General features: G+C 42.4%; 1 protein-coding gene across 2 annotated transcripts in view; it reads left to right on the plus strand.

The window, feature by feature from the left end:
• boll (boule homolog, RNA binding protein) overlaps positions 1-17892 on the plus strand; it is a 90272-nt gene that overhangs the window by 45065 nt on the left and 27315 nt on the right. For both annotated transcript variants that reach the window (XM_033023698.1, XM_033023697.1), the window contains exons 5-7: positions 612-687; positions 2533-2660; positions 4126-4206. In XM_033023698.1, coding sequence (XP_032879589.1) covers positions 612-687; positions 2533-2660; positions 4126-4206 — 285 coding nt within the window. The remainder of the gene's footprint in view (positions 1-611; positions 688-2532; positions 2661-4125; positions 4207-17892) is intronic.

Below are 17892 nucleotides of genomic sequence, written 5' to 3' on the forward strand. Positions count from 1 at the left end.
CTGCTGAGTTACTCCAGCTTTTGGTGTCTATCTGCACTTAACATTGTTTATTTCAGGAAAGTCAGGTTTTTTTCATGACATAACAAAGGGGTGAGCAAAGTTTCATGTATTACTCTTGGAAATGATGTACCTGAAGCTTAAATCAACCTGAGCTCATTAGGCATTCTTATCTTTTCCATTCTTCTTCAGAATGTTTTGATACTGATTATCCTGATCCCAAATTCGTGTTTGGAGATGACATTGATTTTATGCAAGTTCCTGATCATTGCCTTCAGAGACTTAATAGTGCCATCTTCATACGATTCAAGAAATATTGAAAGTTAGACTGCCATGACTTTCAAATTTACTTTGTTCAAATTGAATAATCCCCAGTTACTGTTTTCCCCTCCAGATTCTTAGGACTGTAAAAAGTCTGTGTAATTTAGAATGAATATAGTACCTTAACAAAATTTGAAGAGCACCACTTTGAGTCTTAAGTTATGCTCAAGCTTTTTTGCTGGATGAATGTAAATTTTAATTCTCAAATTTGATTTAAATTATGATTTTTAATTCTGTTGTTGCTATTTCTTAAATTTAACACAAAGTTACATTTTGTGCATTTATCTTTTCAGGCAGAAAAGTTGAATTATAAGGATAAAAAACTGAATATTGGTCCAGCAATAAGAAAGCAGCAAGTGGGGATACCACGTATGTATGCGATGGATAGCTGTTAATTCAGGGGGAAAATATAGTTGATTGTGTTTAATGGCAGCAATAATAAATAGCATCAAACCAAAGTGTTCCATGGTGACGTTTTAATAAAACGTTTGGGAACAATGCTGTACTTTGAATGAAGCTCCTCGGCTTCATTGTCACTCTTTTGTACTTTGAGATAAATTTAACGTGAAGACCATAAATCAGCGCATTGCCTGAATAGCTTCAGAGAATAATAATATGGTAAGCACATTGTGTTCAATGGGGAGTTTTTAAGTGAGTAGTGAAATTTACCCATTTTGCCAAGTGTCATGGCAGGACATGACAAATGCTTGAATTTATGGGTGCGTATTCATTTAACTTTGTAAATTGTTTTTTTCATTACTTAATAGCAAATGCTGTTAATGTTTGACTGTCCACATTTTGGCCCATTTTATAAGCATGGAAAATCTGTTTCTTTGGAATGATGTGATGTCATCAAAGTTCAGAGATTTAAAAGTCACAGAAAAACAAAGTACCAAATATAAAACATTAAAATGAAGTCTTCTCAGAAGTTATTTATAATATCAGAATTGACTTGAATTGAAATCGAAAATACTGATACAATACAATGCACCCAAAGGAGTCGAGTTCAATTTTATTCAATATTATGTACCTGAAGTTTTGACTGTACTCTGCTGTCTTTCTGTTCTTCATGTGTCCATTTAAAAAAAAATTGATTCATATACTTTTGCTTTATTTCTCTAACTTCTTTCAGATCAAAATATAATTGTCATAGATTTAATGCCTTAAGAAGAATCTCAATAAGTGAATTGAATGCCATTACATAATACACCAAAGTACCTCAATAAAAAAGTTTCTCTTCCACCTCCACGATTGCAGAAATATGTTGATGCTGCTACCATCTTTAATGATTATTTAAGTAATCGAGCAAATGTGAGGGTCGAAAGACAGGGGAAAGTACACAGTTACTGGCAAGATGCTTTAACAACATTGATATACAGAGGAATCTTGGGGGTCCAAGTCCATAACTCTCTAAAAGTGGCAATACAATAGATATAATGATAAAGGAAGTGTATGGTATGTTTGCCTTCATCGGTTGGAGCATTGAGTATAAGAGTCAGGACTGGATTGTTTTTTATTGTTATGTGTGAAATGTTTTAAGTTTCATGTGCGATGCTCCGGTATTCCCTGGGAAACGTCTTCTCATTTTGCACTGTGCAACTGTTGCTTTGCAAGATGACAATAAAGGTTGATTTGATTTGGAGGAAGTCACGTTGCAGCTTTATAAGACTGGTTAGGAGTATCTTGTGCAATTTGGTTGTTCGATTACAGGAAGAAAGTGGAGGATGCAGAAGAGGGTTTACCAGAATGCTGCCTGTATAAGAAGGTATTAGCAATAATGTAAAATTGGATGAACTTGGATTTAATTTCTCTGGAGTTGAGGGGAGACCTAACAAGTATATAAAACCATGAGGCACAGATAGAAAAGACAGGAGATATGCGGGGCAAGTTTTTTACAGAGTGTGGTGGGTGCCTGAAATGCACTGCCAGGGGGGATTAGTGGAGTCAGATATGATAGTGTCATTTTAGATAGGCACATAAATATGCTGAGAATGAATGAATAGAAGATTTGTTTAATTTAGGATTATGTTCAGGATTGACATTGTGGAGCAAAAGGCTTGTTCCTGTGCTGTATTATTCTATGTTCTTTGATATCTTTCAGCTGACATATTAGCCATTGCATAATTTTCAGCAGATGACTATATATAAAGTTTGATATTTTCTTTCAGTAAGTTCACAATATTTTTAACTGAATACATTTCGTCTGTTGAATAGGAACAAGCTTAATGCCAGCAGCTGGGACAATGTACTTAACCACTTCAACAGGATACCCATACACATACCACAATGGAGTGGCTTATTTCCACAGCCCAGAAATTGCCTCTGTTCCACAACCTTGGCCTGTGAGTACATGGATGTAATTTTTAGTGAGAAACTCAAATCTTAAAAGAGAGCGATCGATTAAAACAGAAAATCAAGTCAGATCAAAACAAACAGCAAGAACTTCTATGGACTTATAAAAAGGAGGAGGTTAGTTCATGTGAGACCACGAGAGGGTGAGACTAGGGAATTATTAACAGGAAACAAGGACATGAACAGATGCATGAAATCAATACTTTACATTAGTTTTTATGTTAGAATACACTCCCAAGTATCCCAGAGAATTGAAAAATTAATAGGACCAAAGTCACCGGGACTGATAGCTTGCACCCAGGAGATTTAAGGGAAGTAGATATCAAGATAATGCAACTATTGGTTGAAGTTTTCCAAAACTTGCCACAGTTGCAAGAAGATGCCAGCAGATTTGAAAATCACAGATGTGACTCCCTTGTTCAAGGTAGGAAGAAAAACAAAAATTGGGTAACTATAGGTCTGTGAGTTTAACATTTGTTGTCAGTGAGGTAGTGGTGTCTAATTATTATGCAGGTCATTTTGAAAATATGGTTTTATGAATGTTAAATATAATTTGACAAATTTGCTAAAACTCTTTGAGAATATAACACACAATATAACAGGAGTAGAGTTGCTGCCTTGCAGCGCGAGAGACCCGGGTTCGATCCTGACTATGGCCGTTTGTCTGAACAGAGTTTGTACGTTCTCCCCATGACCTGTGTAGGTTTTCTCCGAGATCTTCGGTTTCCTCCCACACTCCAAAGACGTACAGGTTTGTAGGTTGATTGGCTTGGTATAAATGCAAAAGTTGTCCCTAGTGTACGATAATGTGCGAGGATCGCTGGTCGGTGCGGACTCAGTGGGCCGAAGGGCCTGTTTCCGCGCTGTATCTCTAAACTAAACTATTAATTAAACAAAGTAATTGGAGGGAAAACTGCAGATGCAGTGTTTTTCAATTTCTAGAAAGCATTTGACAAAATGTCTTATAGATAGATGGCTGCTGTACAAGATAAGAACTTATCGTATTGGGGAAAATATGTTAACAGGTTGAAGATTGCTTATCATGCAGTAAAGATTCAGAATACACAGGTCTTTTTCAAGGTGGGAGGATGTAACACGTGGAGTGCTCCAAAGATTACTTCGTGGCCCTCAATTATTTATTGTTTATATTAAAGAGCCGGAGAAGGTAGCAAAATGCGAGATATTCAGTTTTGCCGATGACACAAAAATACTTGAAAGGGCGTGTTTCGATATATGATACGATAGAACTTTATTTATCCCAGGAGGTAAATTGATCTGCCAACAGTCATAAAAACACAAAATATATGAAACAATGTTTCAATTAGACATTTGGATTGCTGTAATTTGCTCAATATGGGGAGGTAAACACATCTTTTGGAGGGATTCAGATTATATGAAATCTGCAGAACATATGTTATTTGTGCCACCTTTTAAAAATCTGTTCTTTTCCAACAGCCTCGCTCTATTTCTAGCTCACCTGTAATGGTGGCTCATCAAGCTCCGCCAATTTACCAGCAGCCAGCATACCATTATCAGGTAGGAAATTATGTTAACAAATGGTACCCTGTCTACATAGTCAAGCAATAAATGAAAATGTTAATGTGTTTTAAAAAAATCAGATTTTATATATTCATGCTCCCGGTAAGATGCTTTGGAAGGAATATCTGTCAAATGCAGATAAGATCGTACAATCTAGTGAATTTCTATTTCGTAATTTTAATGGATAATAAAAAATCCTATGTGTCTTATCTTAAAATATTATGGTTATGAATTTCGGTTCTGTTACACCCATTGTTTGGGCACCCTGCGGGATTTTGAGAAATATCGTAGCACATGTGACATTTCCACTTGTCAGATATATGCTAACACTGATTTGATGCCAGTGCTGCCAACTTGAAGAACAATCATTCAGCTAATATTGTGAACTTGTACAAGGATCCAGTGTTTAACCGCTCCCAATTTCCTTTCTATGGTATTTGAAAGGATCACTCCTAAATTTGCAGTGGTATAAATTATATATTAGTCTTTTGCTCGATCATGTAACAGTTCTGGAAGCCAACTTTGACTGATTTTACAGACATGAGTGATGGTGAAAGTTAACTTCAGGCTTCAACAGCTGCTATTAAAGCTAAATTTGGGTGTCATAATGGTAATTCCAATTGGAGTGCATCACATTTTTAGATTTTTTTAATATGAGCATCACTGAGACAGCATCTGTTACCCATCCCTATTACCACCATCTTGAACAGATGCTGTCCTCCTGCAGAAGGTACTCCAAACATTGCTGACTGCTAGGGAATTCTAAGATAGACACAAAATGCTGGAGTAATTCAGTGGGACAGGCACAACCATGCCGCCCTCAGGTTACTATGAAATCAGTCCCCACTCACCTTAAACCTATGCTCTCTGGTTCTCGATTCCCCTAATCTGGGCAAGAGATTCTGCCCGTTTACCTGATGTAATCGTCTCACGATTTTGTATACTTCTATAAGATCACCCCATATCCTCGAGTGTATAGCACGTATAGTTGGGGAATAAATATGCATCTTTGTGGGGCACCGGTGTTGAGAATTATTGTGGAGGATGAGTACTGACCTATCCTCACTAATTGAGGTCAATGGGTCAGAAAGTCAAGGATCCAGTGGCAGAGTGAGGTGCTGACTCCTATGTCCATGAATTTCAGTGGGATTATGGAGTTGAAGGTGGCTATTCTCCATAAATAGATGTCCATAAGACATAGGGACAGAATTAGACCATTCGGCCGATCAAGTCTACTCCGCCATTCAGTCATTCAAATAAATCATTTTGCCTGTTTCTCCTGCCTTCTCCCAGTAATCCTTGATGCCCTTACTAATCACAAACCTATCAATCTCTGCTCTAGTATCTTGGCCTCCTCAGTTGTCTGTAGCAATGAATTCCACAGATTCCATATTACTCCTATCCATTCTGAAAATATGTCCTTTTATTCTGAGGCTGTGCCCTCTGGTCTCCCATTACTGGAAACATCCTTTCTACATCCATTCTGTCTAGGCCTTTCATTATCCAATAGGTTTCAATGAGATCCCCACTCCTCCTTATAAACCCCAGAGGGCACAGCCCCAGAGCCTTCAAATACTCCTCAAACGTTAACTCAATCATTCCTGAGATAATTTCATAAACCTCTTCTGGACCCCCTCCTACTGCAGCACATCCTTCCTCAAAACATGGGACCCAAAACTACTCGCACTATTCCAAATGTGGCTCGACCAGCAGTTCATAAACCCTCAGCATTACATGCTTAAATTCTAGTCCCCTTGAAATGAATGTTAGCATTGCATGTGCCTTCCTGACCACCCATTCAAATTGCATATTATCCTTTTGGAAATCCTGCACCAGCACTCCCAAATCCCTTTGCACCTATGATTTCTGAATTTTCTCATTAATTAGAAAGTAGTCTACGTCTTTATTCCTTCTAACAAAGTGCATGACCATACACTTTGCAAAGCTGTATTCCATTTGCCACTTTGCCCATTCTCCCAATCAGTCCAAGTCCATTTGCAAATTCTTTGCTTCCTCAACACTACCTGCCCCTCCACCTATATTCGTATCATCTGAAAACCTGGTCACAAAGCCATCAATTCTATCATCCAGAAAAAACATGAAAAGTAGTGGACCTAACCTCAACATCTTCAGAACACCGCTAGTCATCGGCTACCAACCAGAAAAGGACCCCTTCATTCGCATTCTTTGCCTTTCTTCCAATCTGTCAGCCAATCTTCTATCCATGCTAGTAACTATCCATGCTAGTATCCATGCTAGTAACTATCCATGCTAGTAACTTGCCTCTAATACCACGGGCTCCTATTTTGTTTAGCAGCCTCATGTGTGGCACCTTATCAAAGGCATTCTGAAAATCCAGGTAAACAACATCCACGGACTCTAATGGAGAAACAAAAGAACTGCAAATGCTGGTAAATGCACAAAAGAACACAATGTGCTGGAGTAACTCAGCAGGTCAGGCAGCATCTCTGGGGAACATGGATGGGTGATGTTTCAGGTCGAGACCCTTCTTCAGACTGATTGCAGAGATAACAGCAGAAGTTGTGAGACAGGGTTGAAGAATTCTGTGTTCATTGTCCTCAGTCTGAAGAAGGGTCTTGACACAAAATGTCATCCATTCTTTCTCTGCAGAGATGCTGCCTGTCCCACTGAGTTACTCCTGCATTTTGTGTTTGTATCTTCTGTGTTCATAATGTTGGGTTGTAATCTACCCAAGCAGAATATGAGGTGCGGTTCCACCAGTTCACACCAGTTGTTATCTCTGCCCTAACCATCTGCCTATCAAAAGGCCCTCTCTTCTGCGTTCACCTATAACTTACCATGCTTTGTCCTGCCTTTACCCTCTTCTAGCTTTCTTCTACCCCCCCCTATCACCTATCTATGTTCTCCAGAGATGCTGCCTAACCTGCTGAGTTACTCTAGCACTTTGTATCCACCAACTCTCCTTTTGTCTATCCTGGATGTTACTGCCAAAAGAAATTCCAACAGATTAGTTAGGCAAGATCTCCCCTTAACAAAACCATACTGACTGGTCTATTTTATCATGTGCTTCCAAGTACCCCAAAACCTCATCCTTAATAATGGCCTAAAATTTTACCAACCACAAGTCAGACTAACTGGCCTATAATTTCCTTTCTTTTGCCTCGCTCACTTCTTAAACAGTGGAGTTACATTTGTGATTTTCCAGTCCTCAGTAACCATTCCTGACTCGTGATTCTTGAAAGATCACTACTAACGCCTTCACAATCTCAACAGCTACCGCAATCAGAATGTAGCTCATCTGGTCCAGGTTACGTATCCTCATTCAGACCTTTCAGCTTCCCAAACACATTCTCCTCAGTAATGTCCTTGTTGTCTAGGTGTTCCATATATGAGTTATGGGTGTGTTCTGCGGACCTGTTGCAACAGTAGGCAAACTGCAGAGGATCAAGGCTGTCTGGGAAGCTGGAGTTCATGTGCACCATCACTAGTCTCTTGAAGCACTTGATGTCCGAGCCACTGGATGGTAGTCATTAAGGCATACTACCATGCTTCTCTTTGGCATCAGGATCTTCTTGAAACAGTTGAGGACCTCAGAATGGAGCAGTGAGAGGTTAAAGCTACCTGTGAATACTCATGCAAGCTAGTCTATACTCCTGCAAGCTAGCCGGTTACTTTCCGTGGATTCTCTCTTAGGAAGGCCAATCTTAAATGTGCGACAGTGACCATTTGTTCAGCCAAAACCGAAGCTGACAGGAAGGATGACGTTTCGTTCAAAGCAGGGGGGATACGTCAAACTGCTCGACTTCACTCTGTAGCCCGTTAAAACATGCAAGCCTTGCCACAATGCAAGCCTTTTCACACAAAAGGGTATTGGGTGTATGGAACAAACTGCCAGAGGAGGTAGTTGAGGCTGGGACTATCCCAACATTTACGAAGCAGTTAGACAGGTAAATGGATAGGACAGGTTTGTAGGGATATGGACCAAACGCAGGCAGGTGGGACATGTTGACCGGTGTGGGCAAGTTGGGCCGAAGGGCCTGTTTCCACACTGTATCATTCCATGACACAATCGACGGGCATCCATTTGTTGTTTCTGAACTTGGCTTGGTCTGGAATTCCCTCTTGGCATCCCTGATGGTTTTGCAAGATTGTAAATAGATCTGTTGTACAGCTTAGGATCATTTGACTTGTACTTGGACTTCACCTGAGAGTGGGCCACGCGGTTCAACCATGGTTGACAAGTTTTTTTTCTTCTCCTTGGTATGCTGGTATACCTTGCGAGTCATGAGTGGGGTCAGAGGCCGGGGTTTTAAATGGCCGGGGAGATGGTGGGAGCAGGGGATGGCAGGTCCGTCCGCTATATCCGACATCTGTTATAAAGGGGTCGTTAGAACGAGGGTTTAATGTGTTTTTCTGTGAACTAGTTAGGAGAGAAGATTGCGAGCATAATGGATTCTTTTCAATGGAGGGACAGGTCTGGAAAGAGCGTTCGCCACTCACAATGCCATCTATGGCCACTCATGGTATTTCAACTGAGCTCTCGTAATTTTGTCTGGATTATAGGAGTGAGCGGATCATCAGTTGCTGGAAAATAATCAGTGTTCAACCTGTATAATGGGTAGCACCTGAGAATGCATTATTGCCTGTTGCATATTACTGCACTGAATAATAGCACATGAATGAATGAATCCCTGCTCCAAATATTTAAGAGATTTGCTACATTAAATGATTTTATTGATGTGACACCTCACCTAAAGAGCTCACACCATTGTCTAAGAAACATTTTTAGTGATGCTTTCCATTCTGGAAATTTGAACACTTTGACATACTTTGGGCGGCACAGTGGCACAGCTGATAGAACCACTGCATCACAGTGCCAGACACCCTGGTTCAATCCAGACATCAAGTGCTGTCTGTTTAGAGTTTACACATTCTATCTGTGCATTTCCCCCAGGTGCTCTGGTTTCCTTTCACATCCCAAAGACGTGTGGTTTTGTAGGTCAAGTGGTCTGCAAATTGCCCTTTGAGTATGGAATGGATGCAAAAAATGGGTTAACATAGAAACTGTGAGAACAGGTGATTGATGGTCGTCGTGGGCCAAAGCTGTAAACTAAACAAAACTTTGGAGAGATCATGATCTCTGTTAACATTGCAGCATTGTGTAGAAATTCCTTAATTTTTCTTATGGTGACTAATTGAATCTTTTAGTTTCCACCTACCCCTTATCTATAAGGCCTTATTCAAGACATTTGTTTTTTGTGCTTAACAGCGTGTATTCATGATTGTGGGAATTGACCGTCACTGCACTGTCTCCCCCATGTTTGCCACATGTTGTGGCTGGCACCCTTTGATTGCCATACAACAAAATCTTGAGAGATGTACATAATTGGGATGTGATCCTGCTGGATATCTCACTGTTATCATTTTAGCACTTGTTTCTAGTAATAAACCATCCTAATTCTCATGCTCATTCAAACTAGATTTTGACCAATTTTTCTGCTTTTTGTGGAAGACTCAGTATTTGTCAGCATTACTCCACCTTTGGACACACAAAGAGTGGGTGCAATTCTATTTCTCGGCACCTGTCTCTATGTCTCAGAACATTATATTCCAGTGTCAAATCCAAAAATAGTTGCGTATCAAAATGGGTGTGAACTTATTGCAGTTCGCAGCAGATAACATGCTGTAATTTGTTAGTCAACATTTCAGGTCAAAAATCTTTCAAACGAAAGAACAACTTTTATTGAGTTGCAGAGGGCACAAAATTGGAGCGGGAAAAAAATACTTCAATCATTAGAACCCATCTGTTACAGTAAGGTTTAAACGGTATTGGAATATTTTACAGTAATATCACATGGTTCTCCACTAGCTGGAAACTTCACTAGATTGCATCTCTAGGGGAGGGAATGGGTTATTGGTGATGGTGAGCTCCAAATTGACTGTTTATTCTGCAATCCCATGTGTCACAAAATGACTATTGTACCTCAAACCTCGCAACTCTTTACTGTGCAAAATAGCTGTATGATTTTATCTTGATTTTTTTTTTTTTAATTTCTTAACAAAATATCATTATTTGTGCTAAGGTGCTGCAAGTTGATATCTCACCAATGCAGTTTACCCAGGTCAGAAAATCTATAGTCATTAAGTCAGTGATTCTGTCAAACAACAACTTTATAGCAAAGCTCTCGGTGAGAATGTTGTAGGAAGGAACTGCAGATGCTGGTTTAAACCTAAGACAGACACAAAATGTTGGAGTAACTCAGCAGGACAGACAGCATCTCTGGATAGGAATAGTTTCGGGTTGAGATCCTTCAGAGTCTTTGCAGGAAGGAGGGTGGGAAGAAGTGTAGTCTAGATAGTTGTGGGAGTCAGTTGGTTTAGAATAGACCAGTCAAAGCATGATACAACAAAAATAAGGAACATATTGGGAGAGAACCAAAAATAGGAATAATTCAAAAAGAAAACCTTTTTTTTTAATCTGTTAATTAGCCATTTGGAAAAATGAAATTGAATGTATAAATGTTTACATTGTTAGCGTATTTGGGTTTATTTGCATTCTGTAACTTTAAATGGTAGCTCAGTTCAATGAAAAATTAACATGCCAATCATGCAAATTATTGAAAATAGGGGAACCAACAGCAGAATAATGTATAGGAAAGAACTGCAGAGTCTGAAGAAGGGTGTCGACCCGAAACATCACCCATTCCTTCTATCTAGAGATGCTGCCTGTCGCGCTGAGTTACTCCACCTTTTTGTGTATCATTTTTAGCTGTAATTGGGTGAGAATGAAAGATGGTGTGACTTGGGTGGGGGTGGGATTGAGAGAGGGAAGGCAGGGTACTTGAAGTTAGAGAAATCATAATCATACCCCTGGATTGTAAGCTGCCCAAACAAAATATGAGATGCTGTTCTTCCAATTTGCGTTTAGCCTCATTCTGACAGTGAAGGTCAGTGGGAGTGGGAAGGGGAATTAAAGTGTTTAGCAACCGGGAGATCAGGTAGGTCCAGCTGGACTGAGCGAAGGAGTTCAGCAACACGATTGCCCAACCTATGTTTGGTCTCGCCAATGTATAAGAGTCCACATCTTGAACAATGGATAGAGTAGATGAGGTTGGAGGAGGTGCAAGTGAACCTCTGCCTAACCTGTCAGAACTGTCGGGGTCCCTGGACAGAGTCGAGGGAGGAGGTATAGGGACAGGTGTTGCATCTCCTGCGGTTGCAAGAGAAGGTACCGGGGAGGGGGTGGTTTAGGTGGGAAGGAATGAGTTAACCAGAGAGTTGCGGACATCTCGGATGTCCTGGTATGGAACTCCTCATCCTGGGGGCAGGGCGTACATGGAAGAATTGGGAGTAGGGGAAAGAGTCTTTGCAGGAAGCAGGGTGGGAATGAGTGTCATCTAGATAGTTGTGAGAATCAATGGGTTTGTAATAGACAGTCAATAGTCTATCTCCTGTGATGGAGAGGGAGATCAAGAATGGGGAGGGAGGCAGCTGGAAATTTGCTTAACCTACGCACTGGGTATTTTACCATATATCGGGCAATTCTACTTACGACTTTTTGCCGGGATTTCTGTTTTCCCAACCACCTTTTTATCCCAGCATAATACTACAAATCACATCAACAATATTCCAGCATGTAAAATTCAAATACATTGGTCCGAAAAACAAAATTATTTATTTATTCACAGAACAATGATGTACTATATACCCAGTTTCCCTTGAAAGTATGATTTAAAGAGACAATATTCAAACTGCCATTTTCTCCTCGCTGAGGTCTGTGACCTTAAGTGAAGCTCTGCTTGTGGAGGACACTACCATGTTCACTCTCAGTTTCCTAATCAGCATTTTTCCTAATCTCAAAATGTCTCCAGACTGCACAGAAACATAGAAAATAGGTGCAGGAGAAGGCCATTCGGCCCTTCGAGCCTGCACCGCCATTCAATATGATCATGGCTGATCATCCAACTCAGTATCCTGTACCTGCATTCTCTCCATACCCCCTGATCCCTTTAGCCACAAGGGCCACATCTAACTCCCGCTTAAATATAGCCAATGAACTGGCCTCAACTACCATCTGTGGCAGAGAATTCCACAGATTCACCACTCTCTGTGTGAAAAATGTTTTCCTCATCTCGGTCCTAAAAGATTTCCCCCTTATCCTTAAACTGTGACCCCTTGTTCTGGACTTCCCCAACATCGGGAACAATCTTCCTGCATCTAGCCTGTCCAACCCCTTAAGAATTTTGTAAGTTTCTATAAGATCTCCCCTCAATCTTTTAAATTCTAGCGAGTACAAGCCGAGTCTATCCAGTCTTTCTTCATATGCAAGTCCTGACATCCCAGGAATCAGTCTGGTGAACCTTCTCTGTACTCCCTCTATGGCAAGAATGTCTTTCCTCAGATTAGGAGACCAAAACTGTACGCAATACTCCAGGTGTGGTCTCACCGAGACCCTGTACAACTGCAGCTGGTGTTCTATGCCGCATTTCACAGATAAATAAATTGAACCAAATACAACATAAATTAGTTATAAAACAACATAAAAACAATGTAAATTGAACCAAATACTCATCAAATTAGTGTTGTATATTTTGCTGGTGTTGCTCATTGGATCCCTGTTCATTCAGCATGTGACTAGAAGCCATAAATTTAATTAAGACTAGACCAGGTGCAGACTCGTTGGGCCTGTCCCCTAAGGCAATATTCCACCACTGACCCATTGCCCCCAACTGCGCAGGTGTGGCTGAGGGGTTCCTGTTGTGACGCCAGAGATCTCCGTTGCGACGCGAGTCACGGCAACCCTCCCCAACTGCGCCTTGCCATCCCTCTTCCTTGCCGCCCCTATCCTCCATTCCCCCTCATCCCCCTCATCCACCAGCACTTCCTCCCGCACCTCTTCACTCTCCCTCTTTCCCCTTTCCTCCTCCCCTCCCCACTCCCTCCCTCACCTCTCCCTCCTTCCCCTTTCCCCTACTCTCAGTCACTCCATCCCTCCATAACCCCTCTCCCCTCCCTACCCCCCTCCTCTCCCTCTATCCCCCTGCTCCCCCACTCACCTCCCCCCTATCCCACTCCCCATCTCCCTCCTCACCTCCTCCGCTGCTTTCCTCTCCCTCTATCCCCACTCCCTACCTCACCCCTCTCCCTCTGTACTCTCCTCCTCCCCGACTCCCTCCTCACCTCCCCCACTTTCCCCTCCCTCTCCCTCCCTACCCCCCTCCTCTCTATCCCCTGCTCCCCATCTCACCTCCCCCCTATCCCACTCCACACAATGAAAATCGTGATTTTCTTTAAAATAACCGAAACACAATGTTAGCTGTTAATGAAAACGGAATTTGATTAAAACTGAGTTTTTTTGAAAATCTCTGATTTAAAAAAAAAATGTAAATGAGATATTGTGAATGAAAACAAGAATTTGATTTTAAAGTTTTTTTGTTTTTTTTTAAATTGCAATTTTTAAAAATGTAAATGAGATTCGGGATCCTATTGTGACGTCATTGTAACATGGCTGACGGGCAGGGCAAGTGGAAAAGTGGTTTGAAAAATGGTTTTTGTAAAGTTTAAAATGTCAATAACTTGTAAAATATAACATCAAAATTTTACATCCCAGGACAATGGTGAGTAAGGTGGGCCATAAATTGTAGTGCTATCGTGTACCGTTTTGGGATATCATATCCATGCACGCGCACATACAAACAAAATTAGAGCTTTAGTAATATAATATACTAGACCAAGTGGGACATGTTGGGTCCCTGTCACACGGGAGGCCTAGACCCCAAGGCAATATTGGACCACTCACCTATAGCCCCCACGGGAGGCCTGGTCCCGCATCGCAACCCGTTCCCCACAGCAATATTGCACACCACTCATCCGTTTCCCCAATGCAACCCTTTCCCCCAATGCAAGATTCCAGCACTCACCCATAGCCCCCAACTGCGCAGTTCGCCTTATACAAAATGCAGTGTACTGTGACTTTCAAACCCTCCCTCCATGCTGCCAGGATTAAACAAAAAAGGGATATAACATTTCTAGTGCTGTCAGCCTGGCTGGACCGAGTGTGCTGAGATTGCAACAATGTAGCAATTGTGACATCATAGGTAAAGATATAGCTATATAGTGAAATCTATATTACTAAAAGTAAGATCTTGACCACTGTTTTTCTGTTTCATGATTTAAAAAAAAATGCTGCCACTTACGGCTGTGATTTTTGGCCATCTTACTCGGCCCCCCTCCGCTGCACAGGACACGAGGATATTTCCCATCGATGAAAAATAAAAGAGTTATTAATGTTTAAAAAATGTTGACATTCTCTCTGCTGCCCCTGCTGGGGGGAGGGACTATAAAACCCGGAAGTTTTGTGCCTCACTCAGTCTGCAAGATGGAGGAAGCGAGAGGGTCGCGCATCTCTGAGCTGTGATTAACACTGAACACATGTCTACTCAACTGTGAGTGCCCTTAATGTGGTTTGAAAATGAAAATGTGGTTGCTTTGAAATGCTGCACTGCAAATGGTTGTTGGTGGTGGTAACTGCTTTGAAATGCTGCACTGCAATGGTTGTTGGTGGTGGTAACTGCACAACTTCCTGTTTGCACTGTATATTGATTTTAAATAAACTGCTACCACTTACTGCTGTGATCAGGTGCAGAGGATTCTTCCCATCAATGAAAAATAAAAGTGTTATTAATGTTTAATAAAAATGTGAGAATCTCTCTCCTGTCAATCACGCCATGAAGGCCACGCCCCTTCTGGTAGGAGGGGGGAGGGATTATCCAACCCGGAAGTGTGTGTGTGGCTCAGTCTGCAAGAGGGGGAGGGAGAGGGCACGACTCTGAGCTGTGAATCAACTGAACACATTGAATGTCTACTGAACTGCGAGTGGTGTTTGGTGCATTTTTATGGTGGTTTCACCCTGCTTGAAATGGTATGAAACGGCATTTGAATGTGGTGGCCTTGCACCCTGCATGAAATGGTATGAAACTGCACTTGAATTTGGTGGCCTTGCACCCTGTTTGAAGTGGCATGAAACTGCACTTGAGTTTGGTGGCCCTGCACCCTGCTTGAAGTGGTAGGAAACTGCACTTGAATTTGGTGGCCCTGCACCTTGCTTGAAGTGGTATGAAACTGCACTTGAATTTGGTGGCCTTGCACCCTGTTTGAAATGGCATTAAACAGCACTAGCATTTAGTGGCCTTGCACCCTGCTTGAAGTGGCATGAAACTGCACTCGAGTTTGGTGGCCCTGCACCCTGCTTGAAATGGTAGGAAACTGCATTCGAGTTTGGTGGCCCTGCACCTTGCTTGAAGTGGTATGAAACTGCACTTTAATTCGGTGGCCTTGCACCCTGCTTGAAGTGGTAAGAAACTCCACTTGAATTTGGTGGCCTTGCACCCTGCTTGAAATGGTAGGAAACTGCATTTGAATTTGGTGGCCTTGCACCCTGCTTGAAATGGAATTTCAAGGTATAGCCGTGAGTCAACTGCTCGCCCACCAGCCGTGAGTGAGCTGCCAGCACATCAGGCTTGAGTGACTGAGCTGTTACGCAAGAATCCATTTGGCCCACAATGTCCATACTAGCCCTCTGGAGACCAGTCCCTGCAGCCCACAATACCCGTACTAGCACTCCAGAAAGACCCCCCCCCACCACTGGCCACCAATATTGGAATTGGTGGAGAGGTGGAAGATTGTGTTGGGAGACCAGTCCTCTCCCGTGTGAACATGGGACCCAACGGGTCCCACTTAGTCTAGTTTGTTCTAAAATCTTGACTTTTTAAGTTTAAAAATGTAAACTTTCTTGTGAAATTTAAGATCAATCTGAACAAAACGTTATAGGAATGCAAATGGGACAAAGGTGAGTAAGGTGATCCAAAAATATCCGCGCTACTGTGTACCGTTTTGGCGTAGCTCCTGAGATCACACAAACAAGTCGAGATTTTTAATAGTATACTAGAATAACTGGGACCCGTTGGATTCCTGTCACACGGGAGGCCTGATCCCACAACACAACCCGTTCCCCAATGCAAAATTGCACTACTAATCCGTAGCTCCCAAGGGAGGCGTGGTCCCCCAACTCAACCCGTTGCCGGACGTAAGGTTCCAGCACTCCCCTGCCTCCCCCAGCGCTGGACTTTAAAAAAAATAAATCCGATTGCACTTCCCCAATTGCAATACCAATTCACTCTCCCCTTCCTGTCCTGCCAGGAGCTAAAGTAAGTGTTGTATGATGGCAACAACATTGTTGCAAATGTCAGGTAGAGGACTGATATCCCATTTAGATTAAAAGTTGGTGGAAGCACAGTGTTCCTGTATTGCACCTTTGTATCGAAGTTTGTTGGAAGCTGGCAGGAAGGATTTTAACGGTAAAAATCTTGTTTAAGTTGGCTTTTTTAAACCTTGAATTATCAATAACGTGAAATATAACATCAAATGTGAACAAACTTGATACGAACGACCATGGGAAAGAGCTGAGTAAGATTCTGCAAAAAATGTTGCGCTGATGTGTACCGTTTTGGCGTAGCTCCTGAATCACAGACAAACAAGTCCAGACTTTTAATAGTAAAAATAGATAGATAGATATACTAGACCAAGTGGGACCCGTTCCCCAAGGCAATATTCCACCACTGACCAATAGCCCCCAACTGCGCATGCTTGGCTGACGGTTTCCCGTTGTGATGCCAGAGATCCCCGTTGTGACGCGAGTGACAGCAACCCACCCCAACTGCGCCTTGCCATCCCTCTTCCTCCCCTGATCCTCCTCTATTCCCCCTCATCCCCAGTACTTGCTCCCCCTCCTCTTGACTTCCCTCTTCTTTCCCCTCTCCTCCTCCCCTCCCCCACTCACCTCTCCCTCCCACTCCTTTCCCCTACCCTCAGTCACTCCTTCCCTCCATAACCCTTCTCCCCTCCTTATCCCCCTCCCCTATTCACCTCTCCCTCCCACTCCTTTCCCCTACCCTCAGTCCCTCCATAACCCCTCTCCCCTCTCTATCCCCCACCCCCCTCCCCCCACTCTCCCTCTTCGCTTCCCCCACTGCCCTCCCTACCTCCCCCACTGGCCCCCTCCTCTCTTTATTCTCCCAGCTCCCCCATACTTCCTCACCTCCCCCACTCCCTCCAGTCAAGTAAAGACGGCAAGAGGGGGCGGGGCTAGTGGGGTGCTGTTTTACGTTTTTTTAAGTTAAAAATATGAATAACGTAAAATATAACATCAATCTGAACGTCCCTGTTGCACGGGTCTGGTCCCCCAATGCAACCTGTTCCCCCAATGCAATATTCCACCACTCACCCGTTCCCCCAACGCAACCCGTTCCCCTAACGCAATATTCCACCACTCACCCATAACCCCCAACTGCGCAGAGGCGACTCATTTCCCCTTATATCTCAGCACTCCCTCCCCCTCCTCTTCATCCTCCCTCTTTTTAAACTTAAAAAAAAATGCACACACTTGCTGCATGGACTTAAAAAAAACAATTCCACTTCCCCTGCCTCCCCCACCACTCCCTCCCTCTCCTTTTCAGCCTTCCTCTGCCAGGACTCAATGTTCTCCGATTGCAACTTTGTTGCAAATGAGATCCCATTGTGACGTCATAGTTGTAACTGCAACTGCCACTGCAGTGTTCAAGTCATTCTTTCTCAAACAAAGTGTGAATAACTTGTAAAATATAACATCAAACTGAATGAAACTTGATGAAAACACACCACAAG

Source organism: Amblyraja radiata, chromosome 7 (genome assembly GCF_010909765.2).
Source record: "Amblyraja radiata isolate CabotCenter1 chromosome 7, sAmbRad1.1.pri, whole genome shotgun sequence".
Lineage (NCBI taxonomy): Eukaryota > Metazoa > Chordata > Chondrichthyes > Rajiformes > Rajidae > Amblyraja > Amblyraja radiata.